The 24,057-nt window shown below is 40.9% G+C and overlaps 1 protein-coding gene across 3 annotated transcripts in view; it reads left to right on the top strand.

Annotated features, from left to right (window-relative positions):
• FBXL20 (F-box and leucine rich repeat protein 20) overlaps positions 1-24,057 on the top strand; it is a 64,214-nt gene that overhangs the window by 34,138 nt on the left and 6,019 nt on the right. For all 3 annotated transcript variants that reach the window (XM_080978333.1, XM_080978332.1, XM_080978331.1), the window contains 11 exons: positions 3,856-3,910; positions 6,380-6,454; positions 7,993-8,087; positions 13,890-13,958; positions 14,580-14,675; positions 15,552-15,678; positions 17,756-17,830; positions 19,371-19,501; positions 20,505-20,565; positions 21,769-21,813; positions 23,072-23,128. In XM_080978333.1, the coding sequence (XP_080834459.1) occupies positions 3,856-3,910; positions 6,380-6,454; positions 7,993-8,087; positions 13,890-13,958; positions 14,580-14,675; positions 15,552-15,678; positions 17,756-17,830; positions 19,371-19,501; positions 20,505-20,565; positions 21,769-21,813; positions 23,072-23,128 (886 nt within the window). The remainder of the gene's footprint in view (positions 1-3,855; positions 3,911-6,379; positions 6,455-7,992; positions 8,088-13,889; positions 13,959-14,579; positions 14,676-15,551; positions 15,679-17,755; positions 17,831-19,370; positions 19,502-20,504; positions 20,566-21,768; positions 21,814-23,071; positions 23,129-24,057) is intronic.

Below are 24,057 nucleotides of genomic sequence, written 5' to 3' on the forward strand. Positions count from 1 at the left end.
AATTCAATTGTACTAATCGTTGGTCTTGAAAACTTAAGAAATAAGACTCCAATATAAAACTCCAATACATACACAGTGAATAAGGCTAAATAATATGCTAAAAGTTTAAATACTATGTAATTATCATAAAACAATTACCCAATACAATAAAAGCCCCAGTGTAAACTAATGGAAAAACCACTTGAAACTGTCAGATGTCTAGTATGATGTTATGCTGGCACTTTCCATTTAGTGCTTTCTTGAAAGTTTTGGGGGTAATTTTATAGAATAATGTTTGCATTTTTTGTGTTAGTGTGTTTTTCTTGTAAACTGCATAGAAATTTTAATTAAGTGGTATAAAAAAGAAATTATAAATCAGTAAGCAAATTCCTCTCTCGCTACTGTGGCTTGGGGCCACTTTGGAGCTGAGCTGATCAGTCCCTCTCTCTCTCCTACTTACTGTAGTATATTCCACCCTCCCCTAAAGTGAGCTATTTAAGTAGAGGCATTAAGCAACAGAGGTCAGGAGGTTAATTAAACATGCAAGGGACTGAAATCGTATTACTCTTAAAAAGCAGAGCTGAGCAAATGGCTAATGGCAAGGTGGCCTTTGTGTTGCTGATGGGAGATCACACAAGCACACAAAGCCAACATAGAGGTGGACTTTCTCTTAGAACAGATTGCCTATACAGTGGTACCTTGATTTACAAACTTAATCCATTCTGGAAGTCCGTTCTTAAACCAAGGCGTGCTTTCCCATAGCAGCGGGGGACTCAATTTACAAATGGAACACACTCAACATGTTCTGCTTCCAAGGCAAAGTTCACAAACCAAAACACCTACTTACGGGTTTGCAGCGTTCTTAATCCAAGTTGTTCATAAACTAAGCTGTTCTTAAACCAAGGTACCACTGTATATCTCAGTGAAATGTAGGTATGATTAAATGCTTGCACCTTTCAAAATTAGCTCTCGTTGGTTTTTATAGATCAACATGGTTTAGAAGAAGCCACTACCCAAATAGAAATCTAGGGGGTTTTGGCAGTAATTGGGGTGGTAGTGGTACATTTTTAGCATTTGACTTTTAAACTAAATTTCTCCCTGAAGGTTTTATTAAACAATATATACCATTGTGTTTGGGGGCTTTACAACCTGCTCTGGCCCAATATTTGCTTGCAATAATATGTTAAAAGTCCAGTGCCAAGGGCCTTCTGGCGGTTCCCTCGCTGCGAGAAGTCAAGTTACAGGGAACCAGGCAGAGGGCCTTCTCGGTAGTGGCACCCGGCTCTGTGGAACGCTCTCTTGTCAGATGTCAAAGAGAAAAACAACTACCAGACTTTAGAAGACATCTGAATGCAGCCCTGTTTAGGGAAGCTTTTAATGTTTGACAGACTATTGTATTTTAATATTTTGTTGGAAGCCGCCCAAAGTGGCTGGGGAAACCCAGCCAGATGGGCAGAGTATAAATATTTTTTATTATTATTATTATTATTATTATTATTATTATTATTATATAAATTGACTGGCCACCTGTTAAAAATCTGCTCCCTAGCAACCACAGTTTATCTCACATTAAAATGTCTAGCAACATTTGTAGAGGCACTCATTCTTGAGCTCTGGTGGGCACCCAGTAAACCACTTTCACATTTGAGAAACTGCAGTGGAGGACTTATCCACAGTACAAAAATGCATCTTCTTTGCTTTCTTTCTCACAATCCTAAAACATTCCCATGTTGTGTTATAATACCTGCATGCTTTGTTGCATATAAATGCATGGAGAGGAAATTTCTGAAGAATGAGAAGTAAAGAAAGGTTCATAGAGAGCTGAGTTTTAAAACCTCGTGACACGCATCCTGCCAAGTCTAACCCTCCTCCAAGATTGCTATATATGGCAGTGGGGAGGTTTCTGCATACTGGGAAAGGGGAAAGCTGTCGGATAGGGCCTGAGAGTTACTTTCTGTTTGCCTATCGTGCTCTGGTTTGGAAACATACAGTTTATATATGCAGTAGAGTACTCCCAGTCTAGATGATGATAATGGGAGTGGATATGTCCGGTCCCCCCCAGTGTGTAGATTCCAAGTTGTTTGGTGTGTAAATATTTAAAACGAACATGACTGTACCTCAGTAAAAAGACCTTTCATTTCTTCTAGATAATATTCATGCCCAGAGTTAAGCCAGCTTCCCACCCTTTCTTAACCACTTCATTCATCCTGATGTAGTTTGTGTAAATCAAAAACTTGCATGTATTTCACATCAAGGTGGTGATCCAGTAAAATACATGATTATCTTCTTTTTTTGTATCTTTGTGATTCTCATCGCTGCCCCTCCCCTTGACTAACTTCCTAGTGATGTGAAGTGTTTTCCACTTTGCAGAAAGAGTGAGCAGGAATAATTTGGAGGGAGAGCACAAAAAGAATCATGCAAATGCACAATGGTTTTGCCAGGTTCATGGAGTATGGAGTTGTGGGATCCTGTTCTAGCCCAGACTGAGGAACGCTCTGAGGAATTCCAACCTCACTGTTGGCAAGAAGAAGCTGCATCATCATCAGTTCATTGCAGCTCTGGGGTGTGTAACTAAACAATGCCTTCAGAGTCTCTAAGCTGCTCTGGCTTGGCTAAAAGAGCATTCCTACTGAGCTTTTAGGCAGCTTTCAGTGCTGTTTTTAGTCCTTGAAATATCCTTGGAAAGTTTGCATAGGTTTCTTAACCCAAAGAGATCTGCCCATCCCTGGAGATACAATGCAAATGAACCCTATCATAAACCACCTGAGAGCACACGGATGCATTTAAATTAATGACTAGAGCATCCTTGTTGTTTCTCGATTTTCATACTTGTTGAAGCTTTTCTGAGGGATTGGGTGTAGGATAGATTTCTAGTATTCAGGTACATTTAGGGAGAGAAGAAGGGGATATAAATCCCAGAAAAAAAGGTATGCATTCAAAAGGAAGTAGTGTTACCAACGTGTTGCAGTTGTGGTCTGTATCGTAAATGCTGCATAGCATATTAAGAGATTAAAGGAAGGGCCGTTTGTGTGCCATAACTCTTCAGGAGCACAGAAAAGGTGCAAAATGGGTTCAGTTTCCTGAGATTTTTCCACTTTCAATTCTAAGAGTGGCTAGCCCTTAAACAGAGAAGGTGCATTTGAAAATGGATGGGCAGTGCCTTCTGAAAACTCAATACAGTCAAGTGTTCCACAAAGACGGCCTACATTTTAATTGTATCCTAGTGCCATTCAGTAATAAAGGCAAGAGTCCTGCAAGGGTCTGAGTACATCATATCTCTGTCTGCCTCTCTTTTCATCCCCAACCACATTTAAAATCTGTGTTTTATTCTTGCTATGTGGTATTCATGCTACTAGCTTTTTTATTAGTTTTACTTTGCTTTTTTTATTTAACTGCATTTTTAACAAAACGTGTCAGTATTGACAAGGATTGTTTGAGCTCATAAATATTGCTGTTAGACATTTATAATGTGTGAAATAGTGTGAAAGAATTCATTGCCATTATTTTAAACAGTAAACTGATTTTGCTGTTTGTAGTAAGTGTATTTCTTAATTCCAGTTGTCATATAATAAGGAATTAACCCTAATAGAGAAACAACACATATTTGATTATTTGCTGTTTGTTATTCCAAGAATCAATCTTTGTTACAGTTCTATTAGAGGAATGCTTTAGGTATTTGACCGGTCAAATTGTTACATATTTTTTGACTGGTCAAATGTTAAATCCTATTCCACTTTTAATTTTTCAGGGCTGAGCCCAGGCACTGGAAACAGGCTGCAAGACCAAATATACCAATTGTTGCTAAACAATTTGTGAGGAGAATCCCATGTGCATGTTCCAATGTTTAGTTATTTGTATATATGTGTTTGTTAACAGAATATTCTCCTTCCTGGATGTGGTCACGCTATGCCGTTGCGCCCAGGTCTCCAGGGTAAGAATGTTTGCAAACTAGTACTGGTAAGGTTTTAATTGCTTGTCTCTTGGGCACCTCCAGTTTGTCATCATATCCCAGAGCCAAGAAAGTGTCAGCTTGAAGGAATAGTTCAACAAAGGCCCCATTTGCGCTATATATTTAAAGCATACTACTTTAAACAATCATTGCTTCCTTCAAAGATTCATGGCAACTTTTGTTTGTTAAGGGTGCTGAAAACTGTTATTCTTCCCTCGCAGAGCTACAGGTGTCATAGTGGTTTCACATTCAATTCCTCTTCCCAAAGAACTCTGGGAATTGTAGCTCCATGAAAGGAATAGGAGTTTTTCATCCTATCAACTCTCAACACCATTTACAAACTACCCAGGGTTCTTTGGGAGAAGCCATAACTGTAAAAAGTGGTATGATACTCCTTTAATTGGACAAGTGCAGAGACATAGAATGCACATCCTCCCCACAGGTTGTATTCCCCACTCACCTTTTTTTTTTTTTTAAACTTTTCTTTTCTTGTAATATTACCTGCTGAGGTCTGTCTTAGTTTCGACCAGCCAGATCTAACTGGGTGGAGTTTTACTATTTTGAGATTTTCAAATAGCCTAGGATAGAGATTCACAAAGACATGTTATATGTTTCTGCCAACTGCCCTATACTGAATAATGGGGTAAAAAGTTATCACTATAGCAAAAGGGAAGGTCCCTAACCTATGTCAAATATAATCATTTTTCTGTTACCTCTCTCAGACGCAAACACAGGCATGTCTCTTGATTGTGGAAAATGTTGGGCATACAGGGATTAATGCTTCCCTCTCTCCTGTAGGATATGTGTGCATCTGCTTATCATAAAAATTCTGGGTGGAGATGTGACTGCTATTATGGAAACAAAATAATTAAGTATCAACCTGCATATATATTTTTAAAATATTTTTTAAAAGAACATTATGAACTCATAGTTTGCCCCAATCACTAAATGCCTGACTGGAACTGATGCTCAGGCTCAAACTCTGAAGGAGGGAGTGCCGAAGCTGTAGCTAAACCACTGAGATCACTGTGATGAGGAAGCTGGATCATGCAAATTCACATTTGTTGCTTGTTTCTCCAGCACTGGCACATTCTTACACATTGGGCAAAAAAATCCTGGTGGGTTCAGCTTCCGACCTGTCTGTGACTATCCAGGAAATAGATCTTCAGGTTGTGGTGGATAGCTCAATGGAAATGTTAACTCAATGTGCAACATCAGTGGAGTGAGCAAATTCCATACTGGGAATCTTTAAGAAAGGGACCAAAAATAAAATGGCCGCTATTTACAAAGCTTCTGTATTTCATTCTGATTGTCCCATCTCAAAAGGGATATTGTAGCACAGGAGAAGGAAAACCCAAAATATTCAGGGACTTGAAGCATCTTCCTTACGAAGAAACAACTAATGCTCTTGGGATTTTTTAATTTGGGTAAAAAAAGACAGCTGGGGAGGCGAATTGAGTTTTTTTAATTACCGGTATGTATGATGTGGAGTAGATAGATGTTTTGCTTCCTCTCTCATAACACTAATGAAATTAGTGGGCTGGACAGTCAAAATTAACAAAATGCATCTTGATATTATGGTTGCCATTGGGTTTTAAAAAAATAAAATGAACCAATTCATGGTTCTTATTAGCTGCTATAGCTATATAGCAGCTATGTGGATTAGGTGGGCCTTCCATCTGATCCAGCAAGACTCCCACATTCTGTAGTTCTTTTCTTCCCTTCTTTTCCCATGGCCCCTTCCATTGCCTGTTCAGTTCTAACCTTCCTCAGTGGGTAATGCAAAATAATATATATGACATGGCGAAGTGCCATGTGAGACATTAAAATGCGTGCTTTAAAGCTTTTTTATTTTTTAGTGTGAAACTATAGAAAATTCCAAGGCACCATCAGCCAATACAGTCACCTCTTTTAAGGATGGGGAAGGGAGGGCAGGTGCCTGCTCTGCTTTACCAATAGTGTTAAGACATTGGAGAGTAAGTTACTCCTTTGCAACTACTCATGCCTCTATAGGCCTGTGTACCACTTAGACAGTTTGTTTTTTTAGAGGGTGCTAGCTCCTGTACTAAGGCAGACCCAGACAATCATGTCATTCACTGCAAAGTATGGCACCATAGCCTGACCATTTGAGTGTAATCACCAGGTGTGCATGTTTCAGAATTGTGGAAGACCCAACTGTCTGTGGTTCTTTAAACAGAAAGAAATGGCAACCAGAACAAACAATGATTTAAGCATTCTCTCAGCAGTTCTGTTGCTACACTGAAAATCATTTGTGCATGGTTGGGGCCTTTCATGCATGGGTTTGCTAGAAGCATCCCACTGGAAGCTGCACCTCATTAAGGGCCAGTGGCTTTGGTGTCGGTTTAAATTAGACCCAAGTGTTGCTTTTATTTCTGCCATATTTCCCCACATTTTACATTCTTTTCACTGTCTTCTCCCTTTTCACTGCAGGCGTGGAATGTCCTGGCCCTGGATGGCAGCAACTGGCAGCGCATTGACCTGTTTGATTTCCAGAGGGACATAGAGGTATAATTAAGTGGTGTGCAGAAACAATTTCTCTAGTTAAACTGTAATTACAGCACTGTGTAAGATCAGTAATAAACTGTGTAATCTTTTGCATCTTTCCCCAGAGATAGGATTGTTAATTTCTAGTTTCTAGCTCCAGGGTTTCAGATACTGAAACCGCGCTAACTTATTTTATGCACATAGGTTTGTGGGTGTGTGAACTCTCACTTGTGTGCAAAGACATGGATCCCTAACTTGTTAATATTTTTACTGGGGAAAGATCTAGGGGTGGTAACTTCCCATTTAGCAGATCTGGGCAATTACTTCATTGGCCGCTTGCAAGAATAATGCACCATTAGGATAGGTGAGAGAGTGTATTTTGAGTGGTGGGCTTTTTGGAGTACTGCTAAGGGCAGCAGATTGTAAAACATTTGGGTTAAAAAACAAACAACCAACCATTTGGTAAGGATGCCATTTGGATTTCCTTCCTCAGGCACCAAAATATTTTGGTCCATTCCTAGTTGCACAAAATCTATTCTTTATGTGATAACCGTTGCCGTGGAAAGAACCTGGTTCCTTGGGGCTCTTAGCCACATTAGTGGCTTCCAAGTGGAAGAAGCCTAGCTCAGTGGTGGAACATCTGCCCTGCATGCAGAAGGACCCAGGTTCAGACCCCGGCACCTCAAAGCAGGGCTGGGAAATACCCCAAGTAGGGTTGTCTGAAATCCTGGAGAGCCGCAGCCAGTCCATGTAGAGTAGACAGTACTGACCTAGATGGACCAATGGTCTGATTTGGGATAAGGCAGTTCCCTATTTTCTCATGTAGTCGAATTTCCCATTGCAGCAGTCAGATCTGTGCCATCGGATATGACTTAGGAACTTCTGGCATGAGCTTTAAAGCTATACTGTTCATACCAGGGGTTCTCAAATTGTGTAATGGGGAGCCAATCCGAGTCAGATTTTTGTGCAGAAAACCAGCTCTTTGAACTTCTCCAAGTATAATATTATTGTGGCTCGGTGACAGGACCCTATGCACGGCTGGCTAATGGTTTTCTGTCATGCTGATGGCTCCTGTCAGCTCATATTTTGTTAAGTAAAATAGTTGTCTGTGGGCTGTCTTTTGCAGGCGCACACTGGGAAAAGAGTATATTGCAGCAAACAACCGTGAATGTGGGTTGAATGACGGCATGTCAAATCATGATTTGTGCCTATAGGTTCAGATGACCAATTTGCCACTAGCAAAGAAGAATCTGAGCAGCACACAGGGATTGTGTGACCTTGCCCTAGATTCAGCTTATTATGGGCCAAGTACATATAAATGTTAGACATTCTACAGAATGCAGGTTTCTGGAGTACAGAATTTAAATGCACAAATTTGAGGAGGATTTGAGGGTAGGATAAAAAAAGGGTATCAACCAGGGGAGGAGTGGGTTAAGGGCGGGGGGAGTTGATGCTTTTACTAAAGAAATGAGAAAGTTATTTACCACATGGAAAGTTAAGCAAAGCTAATTACTCTGGAAGGTCACATCAATCGAATTCTCTTCCTGGTCTTTTTACAGGGGCGTGTAGTGGAGAATATTTCTAAAAGATGTGGGGGTTTCTTACGAAAGCTGAGCCTTCGTGGATGCCTAGGTGTGGGAGACAACGCATTAAGGTAGAGAGGTCAAGTGCTTTGCCACTGAAAAAGCACAAATAATTTTATTTTTCTATCCAGCGGAGTACCTGAACACGTAGGGTGGGGCAGTGAGCCACTTTCAAATGAGGTTATAGCATTTCCAAAATAATTGGCTCCTGTATTGATATCGCACTTAGGCGGTCCCATTTCTATCGGTTTAGAAAATGGGCCTACCAAAAATAGTGGGGGTTGTGCATACTTGCATAATTCGCAAATTAAAAGAATTTTTAAAAATTGAAATGAATTGACAAGAACCTATTAAGAGTGACTTTCAGGTCCTACAGAGCATTGAGAGCATCAATTGAAAGAAAATAATGAGGAAATGTATGGGAAACATATTATTTGCCTGCTTGAGTCCATAACAATTTCTAGTGTCCTAGAACTGGGGATTACCATTGAAAGGATGTGTGCCATGAGGTTAAAAGAGAAAATCCCTCTCTTATATGGAGAAGTTTCAAGAGAGAAAAGAAAACATGTCCTCTTTTCTGTTTTCCAGCCTTCTGACCTATCCTACTTAAAGCATTCAGGTTAATGGCTGGCAGCTAACCCCAAACCTGAGCTGTTTAGCACTGTGTAGTGCCTTGGGAAAATATATGAGTAAGGACAAGAAATACTTCCTTTTCATTTTCTCCTGAAAGCCACCAGCTTTCATGTTGGCACCCCTGGTAGATTCTGCAGTTGCTGGATCACAGTCCATTGAACAGAATTACAGAACAGAAGTGGGCGTCTGCAGTGAAATGTTGCAGCGTACACTCAGTCCCTGAGTCTGGATTGAGGAAACCTGTGTTCACATTCTAATTTAGGTCTTCTTCAATCCGTCAATCAAACATTTTATTTGCATACCGCCTTTCCAAAGTTAAAACCATGCTCAAGGCAGCTTACAACATACAAAAGATTACGTAACTACAGACGTAACAAAAATAGCCATGAACAATAAACGAAACATCAAAAAGTGCACAACCAAATTGAATAATTTCCACATCAGATCCAAAATAAAGATACAAAAAAATAACGTCATCATCAACAACAACAACAGTCCCCCTACAACCCCACCTAAACAAGATTCTGTTCCGCAGCCTCAGCTTTTGTAGCTGGAGTCAGTCAGGGCCCTGCCCTCCCAGGCCAGGTGGGAAAAGGCCTACAAAGCAGGGAGCAGGTCTTCCAGGACTCACAGCTAAGATGGTCTCTGGCCTCTTCACTGTCTGGAGTGGCACTACTGCTGCTGTCCCATAGCTTCTTCCAAACAACTCCTTGTAAGGCATACAGCTTGACCTCTTAGAAGGCATGGTAAATAACCACCAGGTGCCAGCATCCACACAACTGTAGGTATCATATAATCAGGGCCTTACCTTTGAATATACTGGAACTTCACTCAGTTTTACTGTAGCTTGTCTTAAGTTGCTAGGAATAGCCACTTATTCTATAGGCTAGTCATTGCTCTGTGAAAGGCCTCTAGCAAGTCACCGTGTTCTGAGTGCCTGTGCAAATTTGGTCTCACTTTGCTTCTTTTTTATTTATTTTATTTTGACAAAGTAATAATAAGTAAATAAGAATAAAAATGTGCACCCCACCCCTAAGACTATTCTATTGTAACTATCCACCCTCCCAGAATTTCAGCACCTCTTGTGATAGTTTCACCCCTTTTTGTTTTAACAATACAAATTCTACAAAAACCCTACATATCACCTCAAAATCGTTTCTCCTGCATATTCCCCATCTTACCTTAATAGCACATGTTAATTTATCATCAATAGCTATATCCCACACTCTTTAAACCATTCTTCTATTTTATATTCTCCTTGCCCCTTCCACTTCCTAGCTATAATAGCGTGTGCTGCTTTCAGTAAATTTGTGAGCAAGTCCTTCATAGCCTGTGAACCTTCCACTCCATTGCAAATGGATAATCATGCTACCTCTGGACCCAGTGATTTCTATTATCTCCTTAAACACTCTTTGCCCAAATAATTGTACATATTTACACCACCATATGTGAACATAAGTCCCGGTTTCCTGGCATACCCTCCAGCATAACACTGAACATTTCTCTTTTATTTGATTTAATCTGACTGGTGCTAAATACCATCTCCAAACTAACTTATAATAATTTTCTTTTATCCTTGTAGACAACATATATATACATGTATACAGTTAAACCAACTTATTTTACTTCCTGTTAGAGCTTCTCTTATTTGTTCTTTTCTTCTCATTTTCTCCACCCATTTTTTTTTATTTTAATTTACTGGGAAGTCTTCTATCATCACTACCGGAGTTAGTGGGGAATTTACTGGTATCAATTTTCCTTTATATTTTGCCCATCTCTCAATGATGTTTCTTAATAAGGGATTTTCAGTATTCTGCCACAATTGCCTATTTGGTTAGCTAAAAAATATATACACGAACTTCTCCCTCATTCCCTGTGTACCACTCTAACCATTCTAACTCACCTTGTTCTGTTATCACATCTATGATATATCTTAACTGATTTGCTATATAACTTTACCTGTTTTCTGAGGGTTATACCATCTTCTTTTATTAATTCTATGTTTCTTATCCCATTACAAAATTTATTAATCATACTTTGTCAACCCTTTATCTCTGTCTCCAATATCTTAATTGGTAACATTCTAAATAAAAAAAATTATTCTAGACAAAATTTTCATTTTAATTATCACTATTCTTCCAAACCATGAAAGCTTTAATTTTTTTGTATTCTTCCAGCTTTCCTTTAATTTCCCTCTTTAATTTGTTAAGATTCTCTTGTTCTAAATTTTTTAAATTTCTTGTTATTCTCAAGTAATTTATTACATTTCTTAATTTTATATCTATTTTTATTTCCTTCAAGAATTTTCATTTTTTCTCTTCATCATAGTTAAATATTAACATCTCTTATTTGAACCAATTAATTCACGACCCTATTATTTCTCCATTTTTTTTCAAATGTTCCTCTATTCTTGCATATTTTCCAACAGATTTTCGATTATTAGCAAGGTGTCATCTGCAAATAAGTTTATTTTTTCGTTTCCATTATTGCATATTCCTTTTATATTTCCATCTTCTCTAATTACATTGGCCAGAGTTTCAATGACCAATACAAGTAAAATTGGGGAAAGGGGGCATCCTTGCCTTGTACCTTGGGCTAGTGTTATTTGTTCTGTTATACTATCGTTCACTACGACATATGCCTTGTTCCTCATTGATTAATCCCTTAAATCATTTTCCAAATCCTAAGCTTTCTATAAACATTTTTAACTCCAGCCATTCTACACAGTCAAAAGCCTTTAAAATATCCAATGCTACTATACCAGCTTTCAGTTTATTTCTTCTTCTTATATCTATTTTATTCAACACTCTTCCTATTAAACTAGACATCTTGTCTTCCTGCCACAAAGCCACATAGGTTTTTATTTATAAAATTATAAATAAAATTATTCATCCTTTTTGCCATTATTGTGGTCAATATTTTAGCATCTTGATTTATTAGGGAAATCGGCTTATACGATCCTGGGTCCTTCAAATCTTTTCCTGGTTTTGGAATTAAGATAATTATTGATTGTTCCCATGGAGGGATCCTCTCACCCTCTATTACTGAATTATATAATACTTTTAATTTAGAAACCAACATATATTTTTTAATACTTTATAATATTCTGTTCCCAATCCATCTGCTCCTGGGGCTTTCACCCCCTTTTAGTTTCCCTATAACTTCCTCTATTTCTTTTTCTGATCACGTTGCTTCTAAAGTCCTATGGAAATGTAGTATAGAACAATCCAAGATGCATGTTGCCCAGACCACTTCCAAAACCTTCCGGAAAGACATGGACTTGCTGAGTATCATGGGACAGAACTAGAGCTTGTCCCAGGGCTTTGCAGGGCTCTGCTACTAGAGGCAAGAGGAGTGCATGCTTTATCAGCTTGACCGCTCAGGGCCCTTACCTGACAGGTGAACTGCTAATTATTTTTATATATTGCTAATGATCTGTTGCTAATAACCTACTACAGGCACTTAGGTGAAGTGGCCTGTTCATTTTGCCCTCCCTGCCAGCCAGTCGTGAGAGTGTATATGTTTGCTCTTGCTAGTTCGGTTTGCTCAGAGAGTGTCTGTCTGTTTCTCAAGGTGTTGAGCTCTTCCTGGTTTTCAGCATTGAGATCACTGTGCTTCCACAGCCACTTGGTTATGTGTAGATGTGTCTCCCCTTCTTTCTGAGGTGGTGGTGGTTATTATTTAGAAGTAAATGTTCTCTTGCAGCACCACAATAGGGCAAATTTCTGTCTAATGGTTGCTTGGTTTCTTGACATGGCTTTTGGTACCTGCTCGAAATAGGCCTGCACCACCAGTCCTCCCATAACAAATTTGGAGGGAATTATACCTGTCAAAAGTGAGATGCAGGAGACCCAAACACATCCCCCATACACACTGGTGTAGTTCGGACACCACAGCCTAATCATGACTTGGCTGTCAGGAACATGCTACAGCTCCTCTGCTCATTTCTCTCCCCATGGTATCAGAAAACTGGAGAGACTCCTCAAGCCCACAGCACATCTCTGATGATCAAAATGTGACTTGACTCTGACATCTGAACTGGGCAGCTGTCTGAATCTAACTTGGAAGTTAAGTTCCATAGTCTTTAAACTGAGGCATAGTTAATGGTTTGCCTGTGAATGTGCAGGGATTGCTCCTACTTCCCTAGTGTGAGCTCGAGCAACAAACCCCATGATCTCTGGCCAAGGATAGTGGCTTGTTTGGACAGGGCTCTAAGCCTGGGATTGTGGTTTGTTGCACCAGCCCTGCACAAGAGGAAGAATGAAGCAAGAGGCACCTCTGTGTTCCCAGTAAACCATTGATTATGGTTTACCATAATCTGTGCCTTCACAGTGCCTTCACTTCATAAGTGCCTTCACAGGAAGGATCATTGTAAGGATGATGAGAAAAAGACTGTGAAGAATTAAAATAGGATATAGCATTCTGGTATTTTTGTTACTTGAAATGTGGGCTATGTGCATTGCACTTTTTCTGGTACATTGCATGCAAAGATTCTCCTTCAAGGAAAGAGAGCAGAATGTTGGCAGCACAGCTATAAAACACTTAATCTTTCTCTCCTCCTGATGCTCAGAAAGGAGGAGGTGTTGTTGTTGTTGTTAACAGTTAGATTTTCATCTCCCTCCTAGGCGCTCAGGCCAGTGTTCATGGCTTTCCCCAATTTATTATCGCAAGAACCCTGTGAGGTAGGCTGGACAGTGACTGGCCCACGGTCACCTGATGAGCATCATGGCTGAACAGGGATTGGAACCCTGGTCTCCCAGTCCCAGTCCAACATTTAACATCTGTGCACTGGGGTTTCTCTTTATGCTGGACCTTTTTCCAGGCAATGTTAGAAAGCAGTTTGGAGATCCAGCAAGGGGAGCTGATGCATGTAGTTACCTGCCTGGCACTTGCACCCCTATAGGCTACAGCTACTGTACACTGATGAAAGCACCCTAGTATGTATGTAGAGCCTTGTCTTTTGTAGTTGGCAGCGGGAGATCCACATGTACATTACCATCTTGATCACAGCCAACACATGAAATAGATTGTTAATGGTGTTTTCTCTTTTCTTTTTAAGCTGGGTATCATCCCTAAATATTCTCAAAGTATCACTAAAAAAAAACAAACCAACCCCAAATCTGCATTATTTGCTTTAATTTCCCCTCGGTGTGTAAGACCTTTTAAATGTCAGGTGCCACTGATTTTAAATGTATGTCATTAAAAGCCTGAAAAGCACTGTACTTTTTTCTGTCACAAAGGACATTTGCACAGAACTGCAGAAATATTGAAGTGTTGAACTTGAATGGCTGCACCAAGATTACAGATGCGTAAGTGGCATTTATTTCAGTTCTCCACGGTATTTCTTTAGCTCTTTTTAATCACTTTCCCCCATTTTCTTGGTCGCATGTTTCGTTGCTCAAATGCTGTCACCGAGTATATCCGTTCTTATTGTGAATGGGTAGCTAGAAAGGGCAAATTGCCAAGGGACCCCTGTCCCACTGTAGGGGGTGACACCATCTTAAACTTGGTGCACAGCAAGCCCTTCCTTACCTTTGCATCACCTTCACCGAATCTGCAGTGGTCCCCTGTGTGTATATCGGACAGGCAAGGGATCAGAGGCTAAGCTTGGAGGGCACATGATTAGGCTGGGCCAGATGTGCTGAGCATCTAATCTCTCTCATTTAATACACCCAAATTTTTATATATCTCAATTTTTAATATAAACTGTAGAACATTGTGTCGTCTTAGCAATGATATAGTTAAAAAGAAAAATCCAAATTAAGAAGAATATTGAGAATCTTAGTGTGCTTTTAAAGAAATAGATTTCAGTCAACTACAATGAAAATGAGGGACCCATTCTGATACAGGCACATGATCACTAAATGTCTTCTACTTAAAAAATAATAATGACAGAGCAATGAACCTATGTGTGTCCTATTCTCTTCCAGGACATGTACTAGCCTTAGTAAATTCTGCTCCAAACTCCGACATCTTGATCTAGCTTCCTGCACTTCAATAACCAACCTGTCCCTCAAAGCACTGAGGTGAGTGTAGCTTTTTATAAAGCTTATTCACCCTGATTTTAAAATACCACATTTCTTTGCGATGGAAACCCCTGCTTCATTGTACCATGCTCTGGGCCAGCTCATGGTGTCAGTGGTATAGCAGCTGACCAGAATTGGAACAGGGGTGGGCGGGTGCGGTAGAGGCACACCTTGTTCTTTCTTAGTTAGTCTGACTTGGGGCACTCCAGGAAGGCTGGGCATAAGATGACAATCAGTACAAGCTTGGGCTGTTTTCTGGTCCCATGGGGTCAGAGTCAGAGGGAAAGAATGAGCTTCCCAATTAGTCGTGGACCAGGCGAGTTCAATAATGCTAGTAGTGGGGATGCCACAGAAGACTGACATCCAAGAAATGGAATGGTCTTTCCTTGCTGTTGATTCAGATGTGAGACACGCTGTGGCATTGCTGTCTGTTCCTTCTCAGCCCCTGCCCTGTTTAGGTCCTTTTGATATAGTAGCCCTTATGCATGGTATACAAACATGCCCATTCCCTTTCTCCCTGCAGTATTGCCACATGGCTTTTGTCGCCACACACACCCATTATTCATAGAATTTTAGAGCTGGAAAGGACCTGAGGATCATCTAGTCCAGCCCCCTGCAGTGGAGAAATATGCAACTGTCCCATACGGCGATTGAACCAGCAACCATGGTGTTATCAGCACCATGCTGTAACCAAATTCCTGCTATAGTTTTCAGTTGGTGGTCATCCTTGAAGCTGTGGCAGAGAGCAGAGTTCAGTGTGTTATTACTGGAAAACAAGGCGGTGAATTTCACTTGTTTCCAAAGCAAGAATTTTTTATCCTTAAGAGTTAACATCTCTGTCTGCCTTTCCCCTCTGCCCCCTTCTCACCTCTCAAGCGAGGGATGTCCTCTACTGGAGCAGCTCAATATATCATGGTGTGACCAAGTGACAAAAGATGGCATCCAGGCTTTGGTGAGAGGCTGCGGTGGACTCAAAGCTCTGTTTCTTAAAGGCTGCACGCAGGTATGTCTCCAGTGAGGACACAGCAGCTTCAAGAAAGCTTGAGTTGAAGTGCATTTGTTTTAACTTGGAGCAGAATCAAGTTGAGTGTGGGTCATACATTGTGACATTGGAAGCAAGAGGGAGAAAAGTAGGAGAGACTACATTTTATTTATTCCTTTGTATATTTTACCCTATCCAAAAGAGTTATAATGGCAATTTGCACTACACGAGTTTCTCTGAGGATAGGGAAGAAGGGAGGAAATCTGTGAGATTACTTTTGAACAAAGGAAAAGTAGAGCAGAAGCACTGTGCTTCGTGCAGTTCTTGGCTGTCTGGCGATAGCATGTGGCTTTTAAGTATAGGAACTTTTGGTTACTTCTCTTCTGGGATATTTGTCATTTTTAAAGGTGTTGGACTAGAAGAGGACTGAGGCATCCAAGCCAACCTTTTTTTAAAAAAACCTGGGCATCTCTACTGAAAAGCTGAGCATTTCTCGCATCCACTGTATTTGAAATTCTGAAACACACTCTGCAATCCTACCTTTTATCCAAATATGCTCCAAGTTTTGTCTTGAAATTAGAAATTGCCTAAAAAGTAAAAATAGCGAGTTGGATAACTGAATTGCAAATCAGGTTGTGTGTTGAATCCTATTCTGGGCAGGATGGCCCCTGATCTCAGCTTTGGGCAGGACCTGGTTCAACTAGTTGAGGGCCATTGTTCTTTGTGCTTTGCCCATCTCAAAGAATTTCAGTTCTTTGAGATGGGCCACATGACTTAGTTGTGGCACCTCATACAGGGAAAGGAAAAATCCCAACCTCGTTAGCAATCCCAGGCAAAATAATAAAATTGCTGTGACACAAGGCAGTTGTAGGACAGGAGCTTTCCACTGTCATGGTTTCAGTTTTCCTTGTACTGGATTTTTGCAAACATTTTTGTGGATCTCTTAGAGCAGCTTGGAATTGTAATAGAGTAGAGTAGCATAAGACATGTTTCTAGGCCCCCAATCCAGGTTTAGTTGTGGGCAGCTAACCACATGTTACACAACTTGTGGCCTCTGATTGAGGATGTTCACCTGCATCAAATATGCATCCGGGAGCTTCAGGGCACATCCGGAGATAACATCCACATCTGCATCCACATGGATAAAGGATGTTCAGTTTATAGTTGCACCTATATGAGTCAAAGAAAGAAGTTCTAGTGGAGAGGTTTAGCAAATGCAGCCATAATTTTATAATGCATATTTCTTTTTTAAAAATAGCTTGAGCCTTTCCCCTTTTTTATGGAGTGCTAAGGAAAAAATATTGATGGAAGCAAGGCACTTGTTATCAGTTGTTTTGCCATCTGTTCTCCGTGATTCAAGGACATCCGTGGCATCTTTAGTAGCAGAAATAACTTGGGTGTTGCCTTTTTTTTCTTTTTGCCTTAACAAAAGAGCCTCTTTTTCTCTTTTAAACAAAGCATGTTTATGTGAAACCAACAAGTAGTTATGTTTGACGTTTTACTATGTTTTTATATGTACTGTAAGCGGCCCAGAGTTGCTGGGGAAAGCCAGCCAGATGGGCAAGGTTTAAATAATAAAATTCTTATTATTATTTAAGGCACTTCAGTCCATAAAATTCAGAAACTCTGATTCTAGAACCATGTGGTTACACTATGAGATTTTCAAACACATCCATAATGAAGCCAAGTATTTTGAGAACCCAGCCAAAGAAATTCTCAGGCGACAATGCCACAAAGGTGTAGTTCTCATGGGGGTATAGAATGGGGTAGGGGGAGGCCTTGCGGAAATGGAATATTTCTCTTGTTCTTCCCTCCTTCATGGCAGCCTTGATGCTGGGAGTTTTTGCAGTAGCCAGCTTTGAAAGCCTATTAGATGCTGTGGGTCCCATGGTGACATGAGATACCAGAGACCCATATGGGCTCCTAGCTGTCATTGAGAATGAGAAACTAGCCCTTTCTTTTTAAAATAAAAACTTTTGGGAATCCAGATTTTCCGTAATTTTACTCCTGAAAAAGAAAACCCAAAATATGACTTCACGCTGACTCTTTAACAAATTGCTTACCTCCCTCCCTCCCTCCTATTGCATTTTTGTTCTAGCTGGAGGATGAAGCTCTCAAATACATTGGAGCGCACTGTCCTGAACTGGTGACTTTGAATTTGCAGACCTGCTTGGTAAGTAATTGGTTCACACAAATCCAAATTTGCTCCTGTTTTCCTTAACATGCAGAGGCCATGAACTATGCAGAGTGACACTCACACCCCAAGAAATGCTTCTCCCTGTTGGCTTGGAGTAGTTGCAGTCCTGGTAGCTTGATGGTCATCTTATTTCATAGGGTCAAAATCCCAACTGTGGTGGATGGGAATGTTTCTGAAAATCTGGCTATAAAAATTGTCAGTAGCTGAGGGGATGGGCAAGTGTTTGTAGTTGCTTGCGTCTCTGTGCCTATAGCCATTCTTGACCCTTTGCTTCCAAACATGTTGAGACATTCAATGCCCCTAGTATGCTAGGCATACAGACGTTGTTAGAATTACCATGGTGCCCCAAAGCCACTGAAGGCTTCCTAAAACCGTGATATTCCCCTGTATAGTTCCTGTGGGGGGAATAAAGGATATTGGAAGAGAGCTCTTTCCATTTAAGAGTCTCATGCTCGACCAGCACACTGGAAGTTATAGTCCAATAACATATTGAGGGCACCTTGTTGACTCTGCTCTGGCCTTACAAAATCCAATGGGCTCCACCCTCAGATCACTAGGAGCTTGCCAACTCCACTCACTGACTGGATATTTTTAAAATCTCAAGTTGGCAACCATATCACCACCCTAGACCATACAATGGATACTTTCTGGATATAGTAAAGAACTCTCCTAGTGTTAGCATTTAATGTGACAAATCTATCTGGTCCGAGTTCACCCTTGCCTGGGAGGCGTTTCAAATTTTGTTTGCAGGACAAGCTGGAAAAGATTCTTTTGGTCAGGTTGGAATGCTTTCTTGTCTCCGTATTTAACTTTTTGTGTGTGTGTATTTTTAAAAAGTTGGAAGAGGAAGTACATTTTTGTCCTGCGAGAAAATATCCTGTACCATTTTGTGGTGGTGCCAAAAATGGAATGTTGAGCCCAAAAAAGGAACAGATTTTGATAGCCTGTGTGCAGTTGGCATCCTGCTTTTTCATGTGATAGTTGCTAAAACGAGTTTACCAAACAATGCTTAACATGTAATTTTAGGACTCAGAAGGGTTCTCCCACCCTGGAGCCCAGTTCAAATGTCATATCAAACCAAAGTTTAAAACAAATTGTGGTTTAATGGGAACAAGCAGCATTCTGGTTCCTATTGCGCTCCTCCCCCACAACCTTTGCTGCCCTTTGTGGACAAAACGTGCCAGAGTCTGGCTTATCCTGTCTTCTGAACCCTGGTTCATGGTTGATTTCCACCCAGCAAAGTAATAAGCAGTACCAAAATTTGTTCTTGACTGACTGCTTGTGGTTTGTTTGGTGGAAGCCAACCATTAGCCTGGGTTTGGACAACATGACAAACATGCAGATTGTTTTGTCCACAGCATGCTGTGGGAATTTATGAGCAGTGGGCACCAGCATGCTGCTCATTCACATTAAACAATGGTTTGCTCTGACCTGTGGATTTCATGCGCCAGGCGAAACGGACCAAAACTTTGCCGCACACTACAAATCACTTTGATTCCCCTCTCTCCTTCTGTAGCAAATAACAGACGATGGCCTCATTACAATATGTAGAGGGTGCCACAAGTTACAGTCTCTGTGCGCCTCTGGCTGTTCCAACATCACCGACGCCATCTTGAACGCTTTAGGGCAAAACTGTCCAAGGCTTAGGTAAGTAGGCTTTGGGTTAGAGGGCTGCATGAGAGGATACAAGGTTAGCATGTGAACATGGGATGTATGCTGGGTAAAAATGGGTAACATGAGAGGAATCAAAAGCTCACAGAAAAGGGTTGGCATATTATGTGGAAGGGGATGGGTCATAGAAAAAGAAATTCATTTGTTTATACTTACAATCTGTCTCATAGGTTCAAGGTTGTGAAAAATGTCATTGTCCAGAATGAAACCTGCCACTAGTAAAACAGGGGCAAGCAAACTTTTTTTCTGTTAAGGGCCAAAATCCCTCATGGGGCCACATGCTCACTATGGACCAAGCTGAAATAGTGTGTGAAGTCAGAGCAAAAAGTAGAGGAGGAAACCCCCACTTTCTTTCTTCCTCCCTGCCCAGCAGGCTGCTAGGGAAAGGACAGATCACTCTCCCCAGAGGTCTGAACTGATTGCTTACAGAAAGCTTTTGAAATTAGACTAATGGTCGTAGGTTGCCTAAAATACTGTTAATAATCCTAGCTTCCCTTCCCAGAGCTAGGTCAAGAGGACAATAGGGATGGGCTTCGAGCAATTTAACTCCCACAAAGTTGTGCAACATTGATCATCAGAAAGTGAGATTGCAAAGGTTTGATGGGTTCAGGGTTTGGAGTAAATACGGATGAGCTGAAGGAGTTTTGTCAAATATGACAGGCGGGCAAGCAGAAATAGAGAAGAGGGGGAAATTGTCTATTTAAGGTATTCAGGAGCGATTATGGGAAGCGTAAGAATCACAAAAATGGGGGGGGGGGGAATGTGTAGCTTGGGGGATTTAAGCTGTATTTATCCCTTCGACGTGTGTTGTTAGGATTGCTGATATATAGCGTGAGCCCATCAAGTGAAATGTCCTCAACTACTTTGAAACTGGTGGTCTTGGGGTTTCTTCTCCACAGGCACTAAGTTTGTGAGATTTCAGAAATGGATTTCTGAAAATCACAAGGGCTTAATTTGCTGTATTTTATTTTCTGCGCAGAATATTGGAAGTGGCTCGGTGTTCTCAGCTCACTGACGTGGGGTTTACCACGCTGGCTCGGGTAAGCATCTGATCCTTTTCGTTTGCTTGTTCATAGACTTAAAGCAGTGAGTGGTGTCTTCCTTGTAGAAGACAGATGCTAAACACCTCATGCCCTATGCCATACCTGACTCGATACCATAAGCAAGCTGGGAAAAGAGAAGAGTGGTTTGAGCAGTGAACTAAGAGGAGGTGATGTTTTCTGCACACCCTATATAAGGCTTTATAAGTGAATGGGGATGGGCATGTGAAAAGAAATATGTAACTGCCACTGTCATAGCCAGTTTGTCCCTGAGAGAACCTAAGGGCGAGGATAGAAGCCAAGTTCTGGATTGAACAGCCGTGGAAATGGAGGTTCAACAAGCACCAGAACCTGGCAGGACTGATGTCTGAAAGCACACACCTCTTTAGACTTTTGCAATATGGTAGCATCTTAAAAGCTTGGCTGGGGCTGAATGGAAGACAAAGCAACACCGTATTTTCTGTTGTTTAAGGAGTCATGCTTCCATGCCCTTCTCCCAACTCATGGCAGCCATTCCCTACTTCCATCCCTTGCAAAACCATCTTGTCCTCTGATCTCCATTATCTCTTCCGTCATTGAGTTTATGGGTGGGGAATCGCATCAGCTTCAGCCAGCAGGACCATAGGTCAGGAATGGTGTGAGTTGTGGTCCAACAACATCTGTAGGGCTGAAGCATCCCCATCCCTGTTCTAGACCTTAAATGCAGAGATTATTGTGACACTCCCCAGAGTAATCCCATTGGTGGAAATGGGATTGGTCTGGAGTTAAACTACGTTGAGAAATCTGGTTGATGGGAGCAGAATAAGCCATTTAAATAAGATAATTTCCATAGCTGCATAATCTGTTCTGAACTACAGAGTTAGGATTGCTTTGGAGCCAAATCAGGGAGAGAGGAAGATAATACAGTGCACTTTCTCTACCAAGCAGAACTTGCTCTAGAGTAGCCAGCACTAAGGAGAGCACCATAATGTAGTTGGATCCTCTTCCGATCATGGCTCGGATCGTGGAAGGAATGTTTCTTTTTAAGACACCTGTTGGCCTCATTTCTCCAGCAGCTTCCATTGGAGTAATCCCATTGAAGTAATTGGGACTAGTCTATAGCCATCTTACCTTGCGTTCAGAAGGAAGAATCAATACATGCTTTTCTGAAAAAACGAATGCTTAATTTTGTGTGTGTTTTGCTTTGTTTTTGATTCTCCCCAGAATTGTCATGAGCTTGAAAAAATGGACCTGGAAGAGTGTGTTCAGGTATATGAAATATCTTCATCCCATTTCTTAGGGGTGGTTGTGGGTGTGCATGCATGTGCAGAATGTCATGGACATAGACCATGACTCAGAGAATGCCGTAATTTGTTAAGATAAGCCTTTGCTTGAGATTGTTTATCCACATTCCAACAAGCAGGAAGTGTTTTGTGAGTTGTGCTTTTCCTCTTTCTGTGCTCTTCCTATAATGCTCAGAAAAGAAGTTTGTTGATCCATCCCTGCATGGAAGCATTTTCACAAGAATTCTTTGGTGAGGATCTTGGTCACTCATCTCCCCCTCCCCCCCCAAAAAAAAGGAAAAGATATTCTTGAACTTCCTGTCACCATAATATTGAGACATCGTAGTATATAGTCTCGCTAATCCTATCCACTTAGAGTGGTATTGAATTCTAATCTCACTCATAGTAGACGTATTGAAATTAAGTATCATAGGGCATCATTGTACTCTAAGTTTCCCTGCTCTATTTTATTGCCTGTTGCATGCAAGAAGAGGGGGACCTGGAGTGCAATGACCTCACTTACTGCATATCGTCACAGGAGAGAGGAAGAGGTAGTGCAGAGGTGCTGCTTTTGGCAGTAGCCATATGGCTCCCATAACATCCAGCCTAGCGATTCTCAAACTTCTGTTTCCTCAGACTACTTGAAAATTGCTGAAGGTCTCAGTGGATCACTTGATGAGCTTGTTTGGTTCTGTGAACCAAAGCACAATCACAACTCATGTTGGAATAACTGTAGGCTTTCATTTCTAATGTGATAGATGTGCTTCTGAATTAAATATGAAGCAAAGTAGAAAAAAAAAATTTCTTCAGTGCCATCATCCCAATGTGAACCGGCACAGTATCATGAAAATCAGAGACCTACAGGGGCCCCAGGTTCTTGTTTGCCAATTTGAAAATCCATCCCTGGTCAAAACAGCTTTGCTCTCCATGAGAAGAAAAAAAATCAGTGAAGTGCAGGGCCAGACACAGACACAATTTTTCTGCAGGCCTCCTGAATGGAGCTTGCGGGCCGTAGTTTGAGAACTTCTGTATGTACTTGATGAGAGAGGGAATGTCTATGTTAGGGATTCTAAAACTCCGGGAGCCTTCTGAAAACAGTTAACTCTGCCAGCAGCCATTTGCCTTTATCTGGAAGGCCTACCTCAAGCTTTGACATTATGCTGGTGCTGGTCCTGACCAAGGACTGCTACAAGATAGGCTAGGCGATGCCTTCTGAAACGTGTGTATCTTTTGATCTCTTCCAGATAACAGACAGCACATTAATCCAGCTCTCCATACATTGTCCACGGCTTCAGGTTTTGGTGAGTCTTCAAGAGTCCACCCCCCCCCCCCATCATGGATTTTAACCACGTTGTTAACTGCATTTCTAAATTATTTGCCAAGTCGCAAAAGAAAATTAGGTAGTCCCCTAAGATGTGGAATTCAGTGTATTGAAATGCATGAACCCCTAAATAATGTGCTCGTATGCAAAGCTCTGTGAGATAGGTCATCTGTTGTTTAAGCTTTACAGGAAAAATAACTGAGAATGACTTGCCCAAAACAATGTGGTAGAGCCAGAGTTTCAAATTTAGTGCTTTTCTCTCAGCTGCAGAATTTTGGGTCATTAAAAAAGCTCAAAGTTGTGAGTGTGATTAAGAAGGCAACAGGTTGTTTAAGAAGCAACTCCTGAATGTGCTACCTTCTAGTCTGTCATTGACATAATGGATCTGTGAACAGGACAGCAGCTTTGTCAACAAGAAGGCCCAGCTTTTAGAGCTGGTCTAGCATGGTAGCTAAGATATACGAGCCAGAAAGTTTCTTGATCTCAAATACTGCCTCGGCTAACCCCTTGAAACATGGTTCAACAATATCTGGGATGTGGCTATTTCAGAGAGACTAACAGGGCTTAAGAGGGTCACAAAAAGTGTTGTAAAGAGAGACACCTTTAATGAAACCCGGCCCCCCTTCTTTTCATATGCAAGGGAAATAGATAGCAAACTTTCCCCACTAATTTTGCAGCCATGTATGCAGAGAGCCTACATTAATGTTTTAAGATTATGTAAAATGATGCTATGAATTCAATGCTATGTTTATTATTCTTTTTCTTGTGGACACTGTATTAAATTTTAGTTAATCAATAATAATAAAAAACACTCCCTCAGCTATGGATTTGCTAGGTGACCCTGAGCTAAACCACCATCTCTTGGCTTCTGCCCCTCTCTATCTGCAATATAGATGCATAATAATAGGA

The sequence above is a fragment of the Podarcis pityusensis genome (genome assembly GCF_964106645.2).
Source record: "Podarcis pityusensis genome assembly, chromosome: 13".
Taxonomy (NCBI): domain Eukaryota; kingdom Metazoa; phylum Chordata; class Lepidosauria; order Squamata; family Lacertidae; genus Podarcis; species Podarcis pityusensis.